At 38.3% G+C, this 19127-nt stretch overlaps 1 protein-coding gene across 2 annotated transcripts in view; it reads left to right on the forward strand.

Moving 5' to 3' along the window:
• TTC27 (tetratricopeptide repeat domain 27) overlaps positions 1-19127 on the forward strand; it is an 89858-nt gene that overhangs the window by 44590 nt on the left and 26141 nt on the right. The window contains exons 11-12 of one of the 2 annotated variants that reach the window (XM_083350121.1): positions 6325-6420; positions 11037-11159. In XM_083350121.1, coding sequence (XP_083206247.1) covers positions 6325-6420; positions 11037-11159 — 219 coding nt within the window. The remainder of the gene's footprint in view (positions 1-6324; positions 6421-11036; positions 11160-19127) is intronic. The other variant, XM_083350122.1, reaches the window with a different exon arrangement.

The following is a 19127-nucleotide window of genomic DNA, read 5'->3' on the forward strand; positions in this document are numbered from 1 at the left end:
AACATGATTGTCCATAAAACTATGCTATAATTACCATATGTTGTCATCATACCAGTTTCTCCCTTCTTCTTTAATATGGATATACATCTTAATTACCAATTGTGCTTTATATGATAGCTTCCCTAAAGGTGTAAAGATTTAGCATATAGTAGGACAGTAAGAATCAGGAAGAGAGCTGTTTTTTACGTAATAAACTTGGAAGCTGTTTCTACTAGAGAAGTAAGTCCCTATGAAATATTACTTTTCATAGTTTGAATACGTACTTTATTTTAAGTAGTTTTCCTTATTTTTTCTATTTTATCCACTTCATGTTAGCCAATAATTAAATCATATCCTTTAACAAAATAGCATTGTGTTCTTGTATTCTCTTTATTATCATGTTCTCGTTTTGTTTCAGCGGTGGAGAGGCAGATAATGCCAATATTTTGCTCTCCAGGAAATTTTTGAAAGCACAATTTTGTCTTTTTCTTGACAGTCTTGATTAGAAGACCTCTGGGGTTAACAACTTAGGCTAAATGATTCCTTCAGACATTAGGAATCTGTTGCTTTTAAAATGTAAACAGTGTTGACATCAGCAGACACATACCAAATAAAGTATCATATGCAGCTTATTCTGTGATTAATACTGAGGAACATAGGATTTCTTGAACTGGAAAGTTAATCAACGTTCTCTTTGCTCCTTCAAGATTGTCCATAAAAGTCTTGATAACTTTCTAGCCATGACTAATGTGATTATGGTTTTTCACTTTTCTATGCAGTTTAATTCCATTCATATGCTTTAAGTAGGGCTTTTTCATCCTGTGCACTTGGCAAAGAATTCCAATATAATTTTATTTCCACTACTATAGTATCTTTAAACAAGGCATGCTTCTTAATCACATGGTTGACTTCTAAGAGACCCCCTGTGCCTGAACCTTTAATATGTCCTAGGCCATGTTAAGAGAACATGGAAGGAAGAAGCTAAAGCTGATTGCAGTTTTTATATAGCTTTTACTAGGAGAATCAGTTAAAGAAATAGGAAGGAAAGATCATTTCTGAATATGGTTTTCAATAACAAGTCTAGTAAAGTTTTCAAAACCACAGCTAGAGTTGGGACTAGGAAGGCAATATTCCCTTAAGCCAGGGGTGTCAAACTGCCAGCCCACGGGCTGGATGCGTCATGGCAAAACTGTGCCCACCCCATTGCCGGCAATGGAAAAAAAGTAACGATACATCGCGACACATCACGTGACATTGCAAGTTTGACACCCCTGCCTTAAGCCCTACAAAATTCTGAATTTTTGGAGCCTCTCCACGCAGTACAGATGTTTAATGATCAGAGGTTAAATTTATTGTAATTTTGCTCAGAATAGAATTGATTCATTTTATTATAGGCATTAAAAAAATTGTGTATCTTCTTCCATGCCCTTTAAGCATATAATTGAAGGACTTCAATCGCAGTCAATCGTTCCGGCATGTTTTTCCCCCCCACACTATTTAATATTCTGTATTGCTAATCTGTACCCTAGGTAGTATCTGCATTTCATTCAAATTAGAGATCTTTACATGATGTGGGATATGAAGCTCCATTTTCCAAGCACACATTCAGCCATCCTTTGAATTCATTGGGATTTGTTAGGAACTTGCAGTCTAGCCATCTGCAAGGTAGTGTTATTGTCAGATTGCTAATATTGGTGCTAAGGTGGTTGTTCCCAGACATCCTTGGCAAAAACGTCATCTGTATTTGCAGAAACCAATCTGGCCCGTTACAATTACATACATCAGACTGGCTTTTAATCTGTTTTTGCTTACATGTATTGTAATTTATTATTTTGGGTAAAGTAGAATATAGTTGACCCTTTTGGAAAAACAGTTTGTTTTTTGTAATAGCTCCTCTTCTGCTGCAGAGTTCATTTCAGAAAGCTGTTTCTAGTTATCAGGAACAAACTTTTATAGGAGGAGCTGAATAATTAAGCTGTCTGAATCCAAGGAGATTTATTGAGTGCTTAAATTTTGGGGCAATTATCAGACTGGCTGCCAAGTAAGAGAGCTGGTAATTGGATATACCATGGTAATGACAGCTTCTTGCTTTACAACCTAAAAGCAAAATTGTCTCCTTTAATTTATATGTGTCTTTGCATAATAGTTGCACATGAAGGGAAACTTAGGGAGTGAGCAATCATCAAGCTTGGGCAAAAGACAGATTTCAGGTTTGTTTAATTTCATATAGTAACATGTTGAAATATATACCAAGAGCCTTGGTGGAGCAGTGGGCTAATGCCTCCTGAAGTAACACCAGCTGCCTGCAATCAGTGCAGGTTCGCATCCCACCAGGCTCAAGGTTGACTCAGCCTTCCATCCTTCCGAGGTAGGTAAAATGAGGACCCAGATTGTTGGGGGCAATTAAGCTGACTTTGTAATAATGCCGCTTGGGGTGTGTGTGAAAGCCCTAATAAGCAGGCATATACATAGAATGAAGGCTACTGCTAAGCTTGTAAGCCGCCCTGAGTCTTCGGAGAAGGGCGGGATATAAATGGAATTAAATAAATAAATAAATAAATATATGGAAGAAGAATGCCCCCAAAGCAGGACCAGAACATCGTAAGTGAATTACTGTGAGAGGTAGTTCTCACAAGATTGTGTAGTACACAATCTGAAGTACACAATGTAGAGCATTATCTTACTAGCATAAGAGATAAGTGTGATATTTATTTATTTATTTATTTATTTATTTATTTATTTATTTATTTATTTATTTAATTAAATTTTTATACCGCCCTTCTCCCGAAGGACTCAGGGCGGTGAACAGGGCATATCTTAAAACTACAAAAGTACAAAGTACAAAACTACAAAAGTAAATTTGATACTTTGGGCATTCTTTTGTACTGCTTATTTTTGCCATTGGAATAGCAATTGACTTTTTCCAATCCTTTGACTAATTCTGTATGTTTACAGCTGCTTATACGCTGCATGTATTATTGTAATTGTATCATTTAGTAAGTGTTAAAAAGTTCTGTTGGCATTTCATCAATTCCGGCATCTTCATTTTTAGCAATATAGGGGCTATTTAACTTTAATTCCCAAAATATCTGGTATAGTTGTTTGATCAAAACCTTTATAAGTATCATCAATTTGGAGACAATTTCTCTATGGTTTTTGCAAATACTTGGATTACCCCTCTTTATATCTTTCTCCAGTTAATCTTGGCCTTTTTTATCTTTTAGTTTTACCCACATTTGCCCAAAAACATGCAGCATTTAGATGAGCAAAATATCCTCTGTTTCAATGCCCAAGTTGGGGAACATTGTTTAAAATTAGGGAACTTAAGAGAGTGTTAGGTTCTCAAATACTAGCATTCTATGAGGCAAGAGGATCATTTAAATTTAAATTGTTATCAGGTTTCCTTGAGATTTAACAGTTAAAAACCTTCTAAATGATACATTTAAATGATCCTCTTGCTAACTAATTTTCAACAGTGTTCCCCAACCAATTTTATTATAGATCAAACATCTAAAACTGTTTCTGCCTGTTTTTCTTTAGCTTTCCCTCAAACAGGCATAGACCATTGCCTTAGGGCTTAAGCAGAGTCAGAAAACTGACCAATCTTATTCAGTTTTGTATATAGACGTTGACTGCAGCTTTCCCTACTTTCAAGTGGGATGTGAGGCAGACTGAACCTGAAATGTTTTGTATGCAAGTACATGTTCTGCCACTAAGGATCCCCAGGAAAATCTTTCAGAGGATTTTCAAATAAGAAAAGGAACTTTTTTGCGGGGAAGAGTCTTCAATTGATAAAACTTTGAGTGTAATCCAAGATGTGTATATAAGGGGCACTAATTTGTCATATCCATGTGGAATTCTAAAGTACTTCAGTGTAATTTCCTCTGATGCTAGGTTTATTAATTCTGTTTTCTATTCAATGTCCACTAGATTTGTTGGACTACAATTCCCATAACTTTCAGCAAATGCATCTGGGAGTTTCAGGTTGTGCATGGCTGTAATAGTTGATAAAGTACACACTGAAACAGAGGAATTATTTTCAGATGATAAACTTAAGATAAGAAATGCTTTCATTAAAACAATTTGTCAGATGGTCTTACATACTGCTCTTCAGCAGCAATGAACACTAATATCCTTAGGATAAAAGACAGCATGTTAATATGCATCACTATTATTTATTAGTTGATTGATTTATATATAAGGTAAAGGTAAAGGTTCCCCCACACATGCGTGCTAGTCGTTTCCAACTCTAGGGGCCGGTGCTCATCTCCGTTTCAAAGCCGAAGAGCCAGCGCTTGTCCGAGGACGACTCCGTGGTCATGTGGCCGGCATGACTAGACGCCAAAGGCGCACAGAGCGCTGTTACCTTCCCACCGTAGTGGTCCCTGTTTTTCTACTTGCCTTTTTACGTGCTTTCGAACTGCTAGGTTGGCAGAAGCTGGGACAAGTAACAGGCGCTCACTCTGCTACGTGGCACTCGGGATTTGACCCGCCAAACTGCCGACCTTCTGATCGACAAGCTCAGCGTCCTAACCCACTGAGCCACCGCGTCCCTTCGATTTATATATATTAACTATAAATTATGATATATACTTTCTAGACTAGACTTCCATCCCCTGGAAGATGCCTTCAATAAATGTTTCCATCATCCTAAAGTGGGGCATTAGGAATTACAGTTGAATATATCAAGAAAGGATATGGAGATGAGTAACATTGGCTTACAAATAAAGTGAAATATGAAAATTAAATTAGAAGGACATAGAGATAGCTAATGTCTTTTCAGAAGACATTATCATGGCTCCGTAGCTACTTAGTGTTTCCCATGCTGCCTACATTGAGTAGACATTGAAATCCAAAAATCTGAGGGATACAAGAAGCCTGCCATTAGGGAATTAAATTAAAATTAAATACATTTAATTTTCATTTATAAAAAATGAACCCTTCTGAATAGAATTTTATTCAGTGACTGATACCTTTAAATATCAAATCAAATCTTTATTTTGATCAAACACCAGCATAAGGAGGGTGGGATACAGTCAACTAAAAAGCATAAAAAATACATCAGAGTTAAAACAATAACTATAAAAAGCTAAAAGATATTAAACAGAAGTATTTATAAAAAACAAAGTCTAAAAGGAGGGTAGGAGCATTAGGTGTAGGGCAGGCATGTCAAACTTGTGATGTTGCGTGAAGTATCAAGACTTTTTTCCCATTGCCAGCAATGGGGTGGGCGTGGTTTTGGCATGACGCATGCAGCCTGTGGGCCGGCAGTTTGACATGCCTGGTGTAGGGGAATCTTCCTGCATGGCCTTCAACGACAGCTGAGGGGAGGGTATAACATTGTTCCAAAGTACAGGCATGTGGTTAAGAACTTCTACCTTCAAGAACAAAATTTGACCATGATGGTGATAAAACGGACTGTTACAGAGTCTCCACTTTCTCTCATCTTCTGTTTTAGTACAGAAAAAAGATACAGGTAGTCCTCAACTTATGACCACAAACTGAGCCCAACATTTCTGTTGCTAAGCAAGACAGTTGTTAAGTGATTTTTTGACCCATTTTACAACCCTTCTTGCCATAGTTGTTAAGTGAATCGCTGCAGTTGTTAAGTTAGTAGCACAGCTGTTGAGTGATTCTGGCTTCCCCATTGACTTTGCTTGTCAGAAGGTCGTAGACCCTGGAACATTGCAATATGAGTCCGTTCCCAATTTTGATCACCTGACCATAGGGATGTGTGCTGAAATGGTCATAAGTGTATCTTTGAATAGTCATTATATGAACTATTGCAAGTCAAGGACTTCCCGTACATCTGCTGCCTAGCTCTCTATGTCTATGAAGTGGTCTGTTATTTCATAGGCTTTTTTTTTAGATTTTGACATTTACAGTGGCATCTTATACATCATATTTAATTGTTTTATTTTATTTATCAGATTTTTATCCCATCTTTATTATTTGTAAATAACTCAAGGCAGCAAACATGCACAAAACTTCTTCCTTTTCCTCTTGTCCTCTTTTCCTCCACAACAACTCTGTGAGGTGGGTTGGATTGAGAGAGATAGTGACTGGTCCAGAGCCATTCATCTGGCTTACATGCCTAAGGTAGGTCTAGAACTCACAATCTCCTGGTTTCTAGGCCAGCACCTTAACCCCTACACCAAACCAGCTCTCCAGTTTGTACTTATATTTATTGCTCTTATAGTGGTTTGGAAACACTGTTTGATGTATTTAGGCTTTCTATGTAAGTAGCATTAAGCAGATAATGCTATTTTGTTCGGTTTGCTGTGTTAGGCAGATCCTATTAAAATCTTATATTGCATTACATATTTAAATATTTTGGATTTTCAGGCACTTGCAGACCAATTTGAAGAGAAAACAACATCAGTTTGTGAACGTATGAAGATATTTTACAGTTGCCAGGTTCCTCCACACTGGGCCATTCAGGTATAAAATAGCTGATTTGTAGATATCATTTTCATGAAGCATGAAAGATGCTGAAATAGGAAAATTTATCCTGTTGTATTTTGATACAAAATACTATAGCAGATCTATTTACCTGGCTTATTATATAAAAATAGTAGACTTTTGTAGTAATATAGTGCATTCCAGCTGGCAGTGTTTTTAAACTGTGCATTAACAACATTACCAAATGTCACCACACCAAATATAATTGTAATTGGTCAAAATCTTGGTCAGTTGTCAAGAGATTGGCCAAGAGAGTTCCTTGAAATTTGGCCTTAATTTTTCCAACACATTTGTCTGTCTTTGACGCAGAAGAAACCGTTTTTGCATTCTTTTTGCTTTAAAATCCTTCAGAAATCTTTCCAGTTCACAAAGCCCAGTGTGGTTTTCACTTTGATTTTTTTTCCCTTCAAGCCAAACCAATTTTGTGGGCCCTATTGGTGATTTATTATTGACAATGGTTGAAGTGCTGTCATAGGTAGCAGAGCCCTTGCATATATTTCACTCATATTTACCCTTGAAAACTGTTACATATAAATCATAGATATGATTTGCTGCTGTGGAGGACCATGTCTTCTCATGCTGACCTTCATTAGCAGGCTCTTCTCTGTCCCTTTTTGTAGCCTCCCAGAAGACCAAGGGGAAAAAAAACCAGGAAAGGACCAGCAAAAATCTTGTCAGCAGCATCCATTAGGACTTCTGGCTGCGATCCATTTATCTTACTCATCTTGGTGTTTCTTTTGTCTCCAGAAATCCTGTCTTGTCAGTTTGCCTGTTTCTTACTTGTCAGCCTATAGTTTTTCTTTGATCTTAGGTAAATCCTAGATCAACTATATTGTTTCTAGTTGTCATTCATGTACTAAAAGAGCAGCTGGAAATAATTGAAGTAAAAATGGTCAGCTTGCTAGATGCTGTTTTTTAATTTATATTGTTTCTTCTTCATTTAGAATCTCTGTTTGTCTGCAAGTCTTTTACCCTGATGGATGAAGCTAAAAGCTTTGGAGACTGTTTAGAGAATTATTCAGTCACAATTCACTTCTTTAGTTCTCTAAATCTCTACCCCACCCTCAAAAGAGCACAAAATTGTTCATGACTCAGCCTGCTTTAGAATTTAGTCCTGGATGCGCAGCTCAGAGCTAGCAAGTTCCTCAGACAGTTGGAAATCTTGCAGTCTGGCAATAGAGGCTAGAATATATTGTTAGCTCTAAATAAATTACAATTAGAGTTGTCAGTTATTTTTGGGGTGTTTACCTTGAATGTGGCCCCCTTCTATTTGGAAGACAATTAATTTGATGTTGTTTTATATGCCTGGATAAAATGTTAGTTTCTTCTCAAACTTTTAATACATCTAAAAAATCTCTCAGCTATGTCCAGTTGAGTTATCTATTTTTGGTAGTGGGTTTCTTCCCTACTGTTTCCAGAACAGATTTTATGTCTGTGTGTCTGTGTGTGAATGTGCTTACACACACACAGACACACACACAGACACAGACACACACACACACACACACACACACACACAAACACACACACAAACAGAGTGTATGTTGGGGCAGCGATGAAGGTTTCAATGAAGTCATAGCAGATGGCAGCTCCTAATCAAATTTGGCTGATTTAAAAAAAAAAGCTAATCACACTTGAATCTGGGTAATATCTCAATGAGAGATTGAGATGAAACTTCTAAGCTTAAAGCTAGGTTGGGAAGTTGAAAAAACATCCTACAAGAAGAGTGTTCAATCACTGCTGCACTATTTCCAAACAACAATATCCTTTTAGTCCCCAATTGAGGGAAGGGGCTAGCCAAGCAGGGGCATGTCAGGTTAAATTTTATACCCTGTACTGTATAAAGTCCCCAAAAGGTCACCAAAAAGAAGAAATGCCCATTTTAAAACTGAAGTATTTATTGAGCAAGTAAAATTAAACAATTTAATTTCATTGTATGCAGTCATCTCCCAGGAGAAAAAGTGAGAAGAAGAGAGATTAAAGGTGTTTGTGTGTAATCAAGATAATCTGAGGAGAGAGAGAGAGAGAGAGAGAGAGAGAGAGAGAGAGAGAGAGAGAGAGAGAGAAAAGAAGAAGAAGAAGAAGAAGAAGAAGAAGAAGAAGAAGAAGAAGAAGAAGAAGAAGAAGAAGAAGAGGAAGAAGAAGAAGAAGAAGAGGAAGAAGAAGAAGAAGAAGAAGAAGAAGAAGAAGAAGAAGAAGAAGAAGAAGAAGAAGAAGAAGAAGAAGAAGAAGAAGAAGAAGAAGAAGACATTGCAGGATGATGTAGGAAAAAGACAGAAAAATGAACTATTACTAATTTTATGGGTTCAGCATTTTTGTTGAAGAATTTCAATTCCAGCTGGCCTAGCAGTTTCAAAGTTGTTTGCTTTCCAGGTATTTATTCTAAAAAATTGAGAAGCTAAACATTCATTGAAGACATTGAAAACACCAAAAAATATTCATTCTTTATTATTTTATTACCTATTGCCCAACATTGTTTCAAATGTTGTTTAACTACACATCAGAATTTGTAATTTCTTTGAGTATAACATGCAGATGTCATAAAAAGTAGTTCTAATTTTTTCTCATTAAATAATGTAGCCCCAATAGTTGCACAGACTATGAATGCTGAGGCAAATATGCTAATTTGAATCATGCTAATTTGCATTTTCTAATTCAGAAGTTTCCAGATTTCTGGAAAGATTCCATATTTCATTTTTGTGTTCTGTTTGTCAGTTTTTTTGGAGGGAAAAAAGACAAAGTCTTAAGAATAAATAAACCTTAGCGGTGCAAGGGCAGGCTCAGAAAGTGGAATCAAAGCCCCATAGAGAGAGTTGTAAGAGGGAAAAGAAAGATATGGATTCTGGAAGAAAGGGATCTTTATAGGCCAATGTGAATGTGCAATTTTTTGTTCTGTACTGGTCAATGGAGGACAGTTCTCATTTGGCTACTGAATAACCCATAGTTCAACAAAAGACAGGTAATGTCAAATACTTTGAAGAGGTAGGTCTTGAAATTTCAGGTTTCTCATGACCACTGAATCAGTAATGTAATGAGATTACGGTACATGATGAAAGTTGATTACATTGGAATGGAAAGATTTGGCATTTAAAAAGCATTTAAGACTCTGGGGAGATTCTTAAGATGCTTCAGTACTAATCTGTTTCAAATAACTAGAGGTTGCTGTGGGAAAACTTGGCAACAGTTTTCCCACAGCGATGAACTCAAGTGTACAGTATACAGCAGCTAGATCAATTTCAGCTATATTCGGTTGTGGGTTGAGGTTTCCAAGTCTGTCAGGCTTTGGAATAGCACTGAAGCTCTAGCATGCACATAGTTATATTTGTGAAATTTGTGTCTTGCAGCATTTTGCCCAGAATGTGTGACTGACTATAGGAAGCTGATGTCATTTTATTTATTTGTTAAAATTTATTCGCTGCCTATCTCACTGTGGGGCTACTATAGGGGGCTTGCAACAATAAAAAGGGAGACACGAAAAGAGTGTAAACGAAACAGAAGTAAAATAATACAGCAATAAAATAAACAATGAAAAAGAAAACAAGAATACATCAATATGTTAAGAAAAAAATGGAAGGATGGAAAGCAGAGAGCAAGGAGGAAAGTGGAGTCTGCCATCAATCCAGTAGCCATCTTCAGCATGGAATTCCCCTATTGGGTCCTCATTTGAGTGACATTGCTGAGAGGTGGGCTTATCAGGAAAGCTCATATGGTAGATATTTTTCATTCTCATCATGCCTCAATACTGTCTTGTTTTCCAGCAATCAGCAGTTGGATAAATCAGCCTTCTCTAAATATATTGGGTCCATCAGCTCGGTATATCTGAAGGATATCTGTTAGGAGAAGACAGATATAAATCTTTATTAGTTATTATGTTATTAGTTATTATTTAAGAGCATATTTTGTAATTGTTAAAACAAAGTGCATCATGAGCCCATGTCCTACCAGCTCTTTTGCTTTAATTTCCCTGTCTGTTAATCAGATTTCCTTTGCTTTTAAAAGTCTGGATATTGAAATGGAGTAACTACTATGTAAACTTGGAATTAATTCCCTCTAATGTGTTATCCAGGATTTCATTTCAATTGTTTCATTAACTGATAGATGGTTTACTTACATGAATTGGCCAGACTTTCTTCCCTCTGTCCGCAGTTAGCCTTTCTAATTGCCTCTGAGTAAAGGATTGTATCACGGAATGTCAGTATGACCCAGACTTTAGACAGATAAAGTCAATGTTGGCCAGCATCAATGGGACTTATTGTTGGTTATTTGTGTGCATATCCTGGTTTCTTCTTTCTGTTCCAGTATCTGGAAATGGAGAGAGAGCCATTACTTCCATGTATAGGGTAATTCTGAGTGACTAAAGTTGTAAAATCCATAGCCAATCTCTACTAATTTTAATTTTGAGAAACTACAAGTGCAAAATTAATAGACTTTTCTAGATTTCCAAGAAAGGAAAGAAAGAAAGAAAACTTTCCATACCTTTGAGAACTGTCTTGAGCATTTCAAGTTATTTTATAATCTAAATTCATGTAAGGACTGCTAAATGTTGTTCTAAAGAAAAATGCATAACTTGAATTTTTCAATATTCCACTTTGAAGCGTCAACTTGCAAGCTTACTCTTTGACCTTGGATGTACCACTTCAGCTCTGGAGCTCTTCAAAAAGCTTGAAATGTGGGAAGATGCTGTTATCTGTTATGAAAGAGCAGGCCAGCACGGAAAGGTAGAGTACTTCCATTCTTGATTGCTGTTTTCATGTTTTTAACATGCTATATCTTTTGTACATATATGGCTTTCTTCCCATCAACATCTACCACTTCAAAACTTATCTAAAATTGCATATGTTACTTGCACTAAAAACAAAGCAGTAGCATTAAAGACAAAAAAGATGATCCAAGAAAATGAAGGGAGTGGGGGGGGGAGAGAGAAATGAGGATAGGCATTTTTAAATTACATCTCTTGATTTTGAGGGAACCAAAACTGAATGTAGCTACATGTTTACATTAGTCTTCAAGGAAAAAAAGTGCAATTAACTTGGTGATAAGTAGGATTCCATGGCATGAAACATTCTTGAGAAAATGGGCAGAAATTGGGTGGGAGTTCCTAAAAAAGGAGACACTAAAAGCAAAGGGAGGCTGGGAGCAAATGAAGCTAATGAGACTTCATAAAAAAACACAGAAAACAAGGGAGGCTTGACAATCAGAAAGGATGTATATAGGCTATGAAAAAGGAGCGAGGTTGTCAAGGAAAATTGTGGAAAAGCTAGATTTGTAGATCAGTATTAGAAATTTGCTCAGAAATGCTAAGGACAAAACTGCTTTCTTCAAATATATTTAAATATAAGAAAAAGAAGCAAAAGAAATAATACCTCCTTAATGAACATTTGAAAATGGCAATAAATTCCAAAGAAAAAGTAGGAGCGTTCAAATTTTTGCTGTTTTTAAAAGGGATACGATCAAACTAATTTAAGAGCAAGTTGGAGAAGCAGGATCCTAATGTCAGCTTGATGGAAACATAGTCTCCAGGAAGGAGAGTTTGCCTCCTAGCTTACTCAAGAAACTTACTAATGCTTTCACCAAGCTTCTTACTCACTAGCTTTGAAAAATCTTAGATAATGAGGTACCAGATGGCTAGAGAAGGAATAATGTTTCTCCTCCCTTATGGGAGAGAAAAGAGGAGGATCTGGGAAGCTTCAGTCCAGGGCTGAGCAAAGTATTTAAAAAGGGAACTCCACAATTAAAGCCAGCATGAGCAAAGCACTTCTTTACAGAGCATTAAAGGCACTATGTTGTTTGGGAGGCCAACATGGTGCCTTTGAAGGCTGTGCCTTTGTGTGTATGTGCATCTGCTTCATTTCTCTCATGGGCCCCATGAAATATTCTTTTCTGCATTGGTCAGCCTCCACCTCAAAATACTGTGTAAAGTTCTGAACACCAGTCTTTAAAAAAATAATAATCAGATGGATACAAAAAAGATAACATAGAGAATCAGGACATCGGAAACTAAGTTTTAAAAGACAATTTGGGAGAATTGAGAAAAGACACCTGAGGGGATAATATTATAGCCCATTTCAAGTTTTGGGGTAGGGCAGGGAGTCCCACAGAATAAAGGCAAGGCCTGTCCTCTGTAGTTCCAGAACACAGAACAGAAAATAGGTCATGGGAAAATAGGTTCTGGGTGAATGGCAGGAATAGCTTTCTAACGCAGAAGCAGTGCGAGGGAGGTAACTGATTCCTCTTTGTTCAGAAGTAGGGAGAGCTGTCTCTCAGGGTTGCTTTAAATCAAAATGTAGCATTGAGCAAAGGGCAGATCATTTAATTGGCCCCATCCAGTTCTGTGATTCTCTGGGTCAAGGCAAAGAAATGGAGAATTAAGGGCGAAGGGAGAGCTACATGAATATTCTGATACAATTCCCCAAATAATTTGATGGATTGTTTGGGGCGGGGGTGGGGGGAGAAATCATTTCCAGATTGGTTTGCAGGTGTCATCTTGCTATTTTTTCTCTGATATTTCCCTGGTTTTCCACTTAATTTTGTACTTTTATCCTAGTTATCTTTTGTAATCAGTGTTCCCTTAGTAATCTGTCTATTTTGATAGGATATCATGTGTTAGATCAGGGGTAGGCAACCTCAGCTCTTTTATGACTCATGGACTTCAACTCCCAGAATTCCTGAGTCAGCATAGCTGACTCAAGAATTCTGGGAATTGAAGTCCATAAGTCATAAAAGAGCCGAGGTTCCCGACCCTTGTGGTAGACCTATATCCAGAATTAGATGATTAAACGCATCATAATTCTAGGCTCTTGATAATTTCAATTTCTCACCAACATTGATTACTGCCTTTGTCAAGATATGTGAAGCAGATGGGCATTGATATTAATCCATAATAACTTCAGGCATGCTATATTTTTAAAACTGCTTAGAGAGTTAATATTTTAACAAAATATTTTTATTGCACAGCTCTAAACCTCGTAGGTTTTTTAAACAAGATCTCAGCAAGAATTAGAAGCTCAAGATATATATTTGCAGTATTTCCAAGTTTCCTATAGAAAGGAACAGTGCAATAAAAAAGGCAATCTGGATATGAAAAATGCTCCAGTCCAATTGCTCCCAATGGGCTGCTAATTCAAATTCCATTTCTAAATATTGCTAGGATTGGAAGGCGTACCAAAGAACCATTAGTGCTCCATGTTATCCCTGGTATTTGGTCAGACCATGCTGTGGCTGCCACAGTAATCTCAAAACCAGTTCCAAATGTTTAGTGTGGGCTGCCAGCCCACAGCCCAGACACTTTCTCCAGCATCTTTTACCAACCTTCTAGATGTTACACTGTGCTGGGTGAGAAATTAACAAATATTTAGTATGTTACATCCTGACTGTTGCAGACCAACAAAACAAGAAACCCAAATTCTGTGATTTTTAAAACATTACAGAAAAATACATCCCAGCCCAGCCCAGCCCAACAATCCCCAAATGCAGGAACTGTAGACAGTTTGGAAACCAGACAGGATGTTATAGGCACCCATCCAATGTCATCTATATCCACATAATTTGCTTTCCAAGCAGCTAGGTATGTGGAGCAACAAAGTATGTATTTTCGTATTTCAGACATCGGGTCATTCTTGTTGGGTTTAAGAACATACTTATTGACAGCTGCATAAGTCTGCCTAATATACTGTAGCCATTATTTGCAACTCCTAAGTATGGTAATTACAAACTAAAGAATTCATGTCAAGGCAAAATTATGGTGTTCTTCCATCAAAAAGTTTGTGACAGGGTTAAAATGCCAACCTGAGAGTCCTGTCAACCTGAAGGCCATGTATTTCGTATTTGTTAGGAATTGATTTTATTTGGATAAATTCAATACCGTTATGTACTGCTTAGAAATAGAAATGGCTGAAATAGAGGCCGGGAGGCAGTGGCAGTTGGATGAAACTATTGATGGGCCCACGATTCTATAGCCCTGTGTCCTGTCCCCCTCATACAAACACACACACACACACACACACACACACACACACCACAAGGGTTTGAAGACTTTATTGAGGCTCCACCAGTCCAGGTAGTATACCCCAGGATTCACCCCACGCAGGAACCAGTGCATAAACCAATGAGTCCAATTCTCAAGTCTGAGAACACAGAGCAAATCCTTAAAGTCACCCACCAGGTTCAGAGTCTCAAGCCAAGTCCACGGTCTGAACACAAATCACGGAACCAAAGTCCAAGTTCAAAGTTCAAGAAGCCAAGTCCAAAGTCCAGTCATAGGGGCAAGGCTTAATCCCAAAGGCAAGAGGCATGACAGCAAATCAGACGCATGGGAAGAAATGGATGAATTGTTTCCAGCATCGCTTTGCTGCACATGTTGGGCTAAATAGCCACCAGCCAGTGCAGCTCATTAGGAGGAACAAGGCTGCCTCTTCGTGCATAGCCTCACTGACCTCCATTGCACCTCTTTCCTCTCAGACCTGGGATCAGGTGGAAGAGGCAGTTCCTTCTCATCCTTGCTGACTGGTGCACCGAGCCCCTTCTCTGTTCTCTGCTTCTGGCTGGTCTTCCAAGCCTCCTGGCTGTAGCCCTGTCTTTATCAGCCAGGCACTTGTCTGATCATTCCTCCAGCCTCTCTTGAGTTTCCTGGCCTTTCCTCCTCCTCTTGCCCAACTGCACCTGATTCAGAGTCCCCCGCATTTTCCAGATGCTCCTTGGTGTCCTATTCCCAAGTTCCTAAAGCCAGCTCTTCCTCCTTGTCCAGGCCGGCTTCTGGAGCATCCATTACACCCCAGCCCTGGCACTTCCCGGACAAGAACTGCTATGCAGGGTATCCAAAAGGCATAGATAAAGTGAGACAGATGTTGCACAGCATTCCATTCATAAAAGCTGCTGGGCTGGGTGGAATGACTACGGCTTTCAGGGCTGGCTGTAGTTTTTCTGCAACTCACATGTGACCTGCGCCTCCTCCACACCCAGGGTCACCCCTGTTAGAATATGTTGTTGGAAAAATGGTTTGTTTAACAGAGTATTATTAATACACAGTGGAAGTTGTACTGGGACTTTTAGGCAAACAGTAATGCACTAACACGAGTTTTATAACTTATTTTTACTCAGACAACAAAAAGAAACACAGTAAGAAATAGTCCAAGTATCAATCCAGTATCATGCACATAAAAGTCAGTCCATAAAAACATAGTATCAAAATACAAAAGCTGCTTACCAATATCAAAAACAATATACACTGTAGCAAGCAGTTGATTCTTGAGAGAATAAATATCAAGTTAGCAAACAAGAGAACAAGAGGTATCCAAACACTAACATCAAACACATATACAAGAGCAACTACGTGTAACATCTAACTCTCTTTTATGTGGAATAATTACAGCCACACCCTTAGGCCGTTTAACTCCTTAAAGGTGCTTTTACTCCATTATATAATATTGTCACCCAAATCAAGTTTAATCTCTAACAACCCCCACACTGCTTATTCTGGATTCCCTCTGCTTAAAGACCCACAGTTCTTGGTTAACAATAGCTGGGAGTGCTGGGATTATGGTCACTAAGCAATGTAGTCACATCTTGCTCTACAATGGAATTTCTGGTCCCAATTGTGATAATACCTGTATTTGATAGAACAGCATTTTAGAAATGAAAACTTTCTGTTTTAATTTCATCTTTTAGGATTAGAGCTTTAAGGTCATTTTTTATTTTTTTTATTTAAAAAAACTGGATAGTTTCTATCATTCTTTGAAGAAAAATACAATTTTTCACATTTTTTCACTAATCAGAAAATAAAAAAGACCAATTGTTTTTTGAGTTTTACAGTTTTAAAGTATGCACTAAACTGCTATAAATGATAATCCTGAGTTCTGTTAATTGAGTTCTCAATTCCAGTGTTTGGTTGAACTATTTAGGTGATCAGAATGTTATAAAAAGAACTACAATGCCGGCTGGCGACCCCCAGGGGGAGAGCCTTTTCTGTGGGCGCACCGACCCTCTGGAACGAACTGCCCCCGGAGCTGCGGATGGCCCCTGACCTTCGGTCCTTCCGCCATGACCTAAAGACCTGGTTATTCCAACAAGCGGGCCTGGACTGATTATGGTTTTTAAATTTGGTTTTTTATTGGTTTAAATTGTTCTTATTTCTTATATTGTTTAATCTTCTTTTAATTTTTGTATTTATATCTTTTAACTTTTTATTGTTGTGAGCCGCCCTGTGTACTCAGGGAGAAGGGCGGCATATAAATTTAATAAACCTTAAACCTTACATCTTTGTCATTTAAACCTAAATATTCCGAGAGTGTTTCAATCAACACCATCTTAAATTATGATAGTATTCTCAAGAAAAAAATAATAATGGCATACTGCTAAGCAGTTGTTAAATTCGTTTAAGTATTCCCACAACAGTTATTTATCAGTTGGTTGGCTTGATTTATGTTCTGTCACAGTCAAAAAGACCACAGCAGTTGACGTACACCAATAAGAATAGAATAAATCGTTCATGGTAAAAGAATGCACAAAGTAGCACAAAAGCAACATAATAATCAGTCATTCTAACGATGTCAATCCCTTCCCCCAAAGTCACTGAAGCAAGTCTGTTTTTACTAGGTTGCAAACTGAATTTCTGAATTTCTAGGGAGGCTGTTCCAAAGTATAGGTGTATCCATATGTGCCTACAAGCTCCTTAGCCTACGGAAGTGTGTGAGGGGGGAGTGGGGTATCCTAAGTAGGTTCCCAAGTATGGACAAATCAGAACTTGTGGGATGGGGGGAGAAGTTGTTCCAAGCAAGTATTCTAGTGCCTGGAAACCTGCACTTCAAATATTAAATAACAACAACAATAATAATAATAAAGTTGGAAGGGAACTTGGAGGTCATCTAGTCCAACCCCCTGTTCAGGCAGGAAACCCTATACCATTTCAGACCAATGGCTGTCCAGTGTCTTCTTAAAAACTTCCAGTGTTGGAGCATTCACCACTTCTGGAGGCAGGATGTTCCACTGGTTCATTGTTTTAACTTTCAGGAAGTTTCTCCTTAGTTCTAGGTTGCTTCTCTCCTTGACTAGTTTCCATCCATTGCTTCTTGTCCTGCTTTCAGGTGCTTTGGAGAATAGCTTGACTCCCTCTTCTTTGTGGCAGCCCCTGAGATATTGGAAGGCTGCTATGATGTCCCCCCTTGTCCTTCTCTTCATTAAACTAAACATACCCAATTCCAGCATCCGGTCCTTATATGTTTTAGCCTCCAGACCTCAAATCATCTTTGTTGCTCTTCTCTGTACTCTTTCCAGAGTCTCAACATCTTTTTTAGATCGTGGTGACCAAAAGTGGGTGCAGTATTCCAAGTGTGGCCTTACCAAGGCATTGTAAAGTGCTACTAATACTTCACGTGATCTTGATTCTATCCCTCTGTTAATGCAGCCTAGCACTGTGTTGGCTTTTTTGGCAGCTGCAGCACATTGCTGGCTCATATATTTATTTATTTATTTATTTATTTATTTATTTATTTATTTTTATAAACCGCCCTTCTCCCGAGGGACTGCAAGAGTGTGTCTCTCTGTGTGTGTTTGTGTGTGATTACATACCTTCTGATAATTGTACTGCTACAGTCAAAGTTCCTAAATGTTTTCAAAGGCAGTCCCATGTAGAATACATTATACTAGCCCAGGTGAATGGTCGTAAGGGTGTGAATTACCGATGCAAGGTTCTAATGGTTTTAGGTGGTCACACCTTCTTGATGTTATGTTACAAGCAGCATTGACCTGTCCATCAGGGAAGAGAGGAGAGTGGCAAACTGAGGGAGATGAGTGAGAAGCTGGTGAATCGGTGACATCCAAATTTAAATGTATATAGGAATGATTGTATTTTCCCAAATGCTTAGTTATCTTTTTTATATCACTGAATAAGTCGAGCTAGGCAAGGTTTTGAACCCCTTGAGAATGTGTTCCTGTATATTACAACACAGAACAAATATGTTACCAAAGAATGATTATTTTCCCTTGTCAAATAATCTTGCAAGTTTCCTCTTCTTTTTGGTTGGGCTCACTCTGGCTTTCGTCACCTTTTACTTGGCGATGCCAGGACAGAGGATGACATTTTCTAAATCCATGTTGGCTGTACCACTGAGCGACGTCCTATTTTCTTTCCTTTGGAATTGGTAATGAATTCATTGCCACTTTATTCCAGGTCAGCTTAGAAAATGTAGTTTTGTGCATCTGAACATAAAACGTTATTACTGTGTTGGGTGGCTCTTTGAAAATAAAGGTAAAAAGGTAAAAGTTTCCCCGCACATGCATGCTAGTCGTTTCCGACTCTAGGGGCCGGTGCTCATCTCTGTTTCAAAGCGAAAGAGCCAGCGCTGGTCCGAGGACGTCTCCGTGGTCATGTGGCCGGCATGACTAGACGCCAAAGGCGCACGGAACGCTGTTACCTTCCCACCGTAGTGGTCCCTATTTTTCTACTTGCATTTTTACGTGCTTTAGAACTGCTAGGTTGGCAGAAGCTGGGACGAGTAACAGGCGCTCACTCTGTTACGCGGCACTCGGGATTTGACCCGCCAAACTGCCGACCTTCTGATCGACAAGCTCAGCGTCCTAACCCACTGAGCCACCGTGTCCCTTCTTTGAAAATACACTGACCTAAATTTGAAAGTGTTTTGCAAAGATGGGGTAAAGAAGCAGCTCCCAGTGCACTTTTTACCTCTGAAATG

Source organism: Vipera ursinii (genome assembly GCF_947247035.1).
Source record: "Vipera ursinii genome assembly, chromosome: 1".
In the NCBI taxonomy this organism is placed as follows: Eukaryota; Metazoa; Chordata; class Lepidosauria; order Squamata; family Viperidae; genus Vipera; species Vipera ursinii.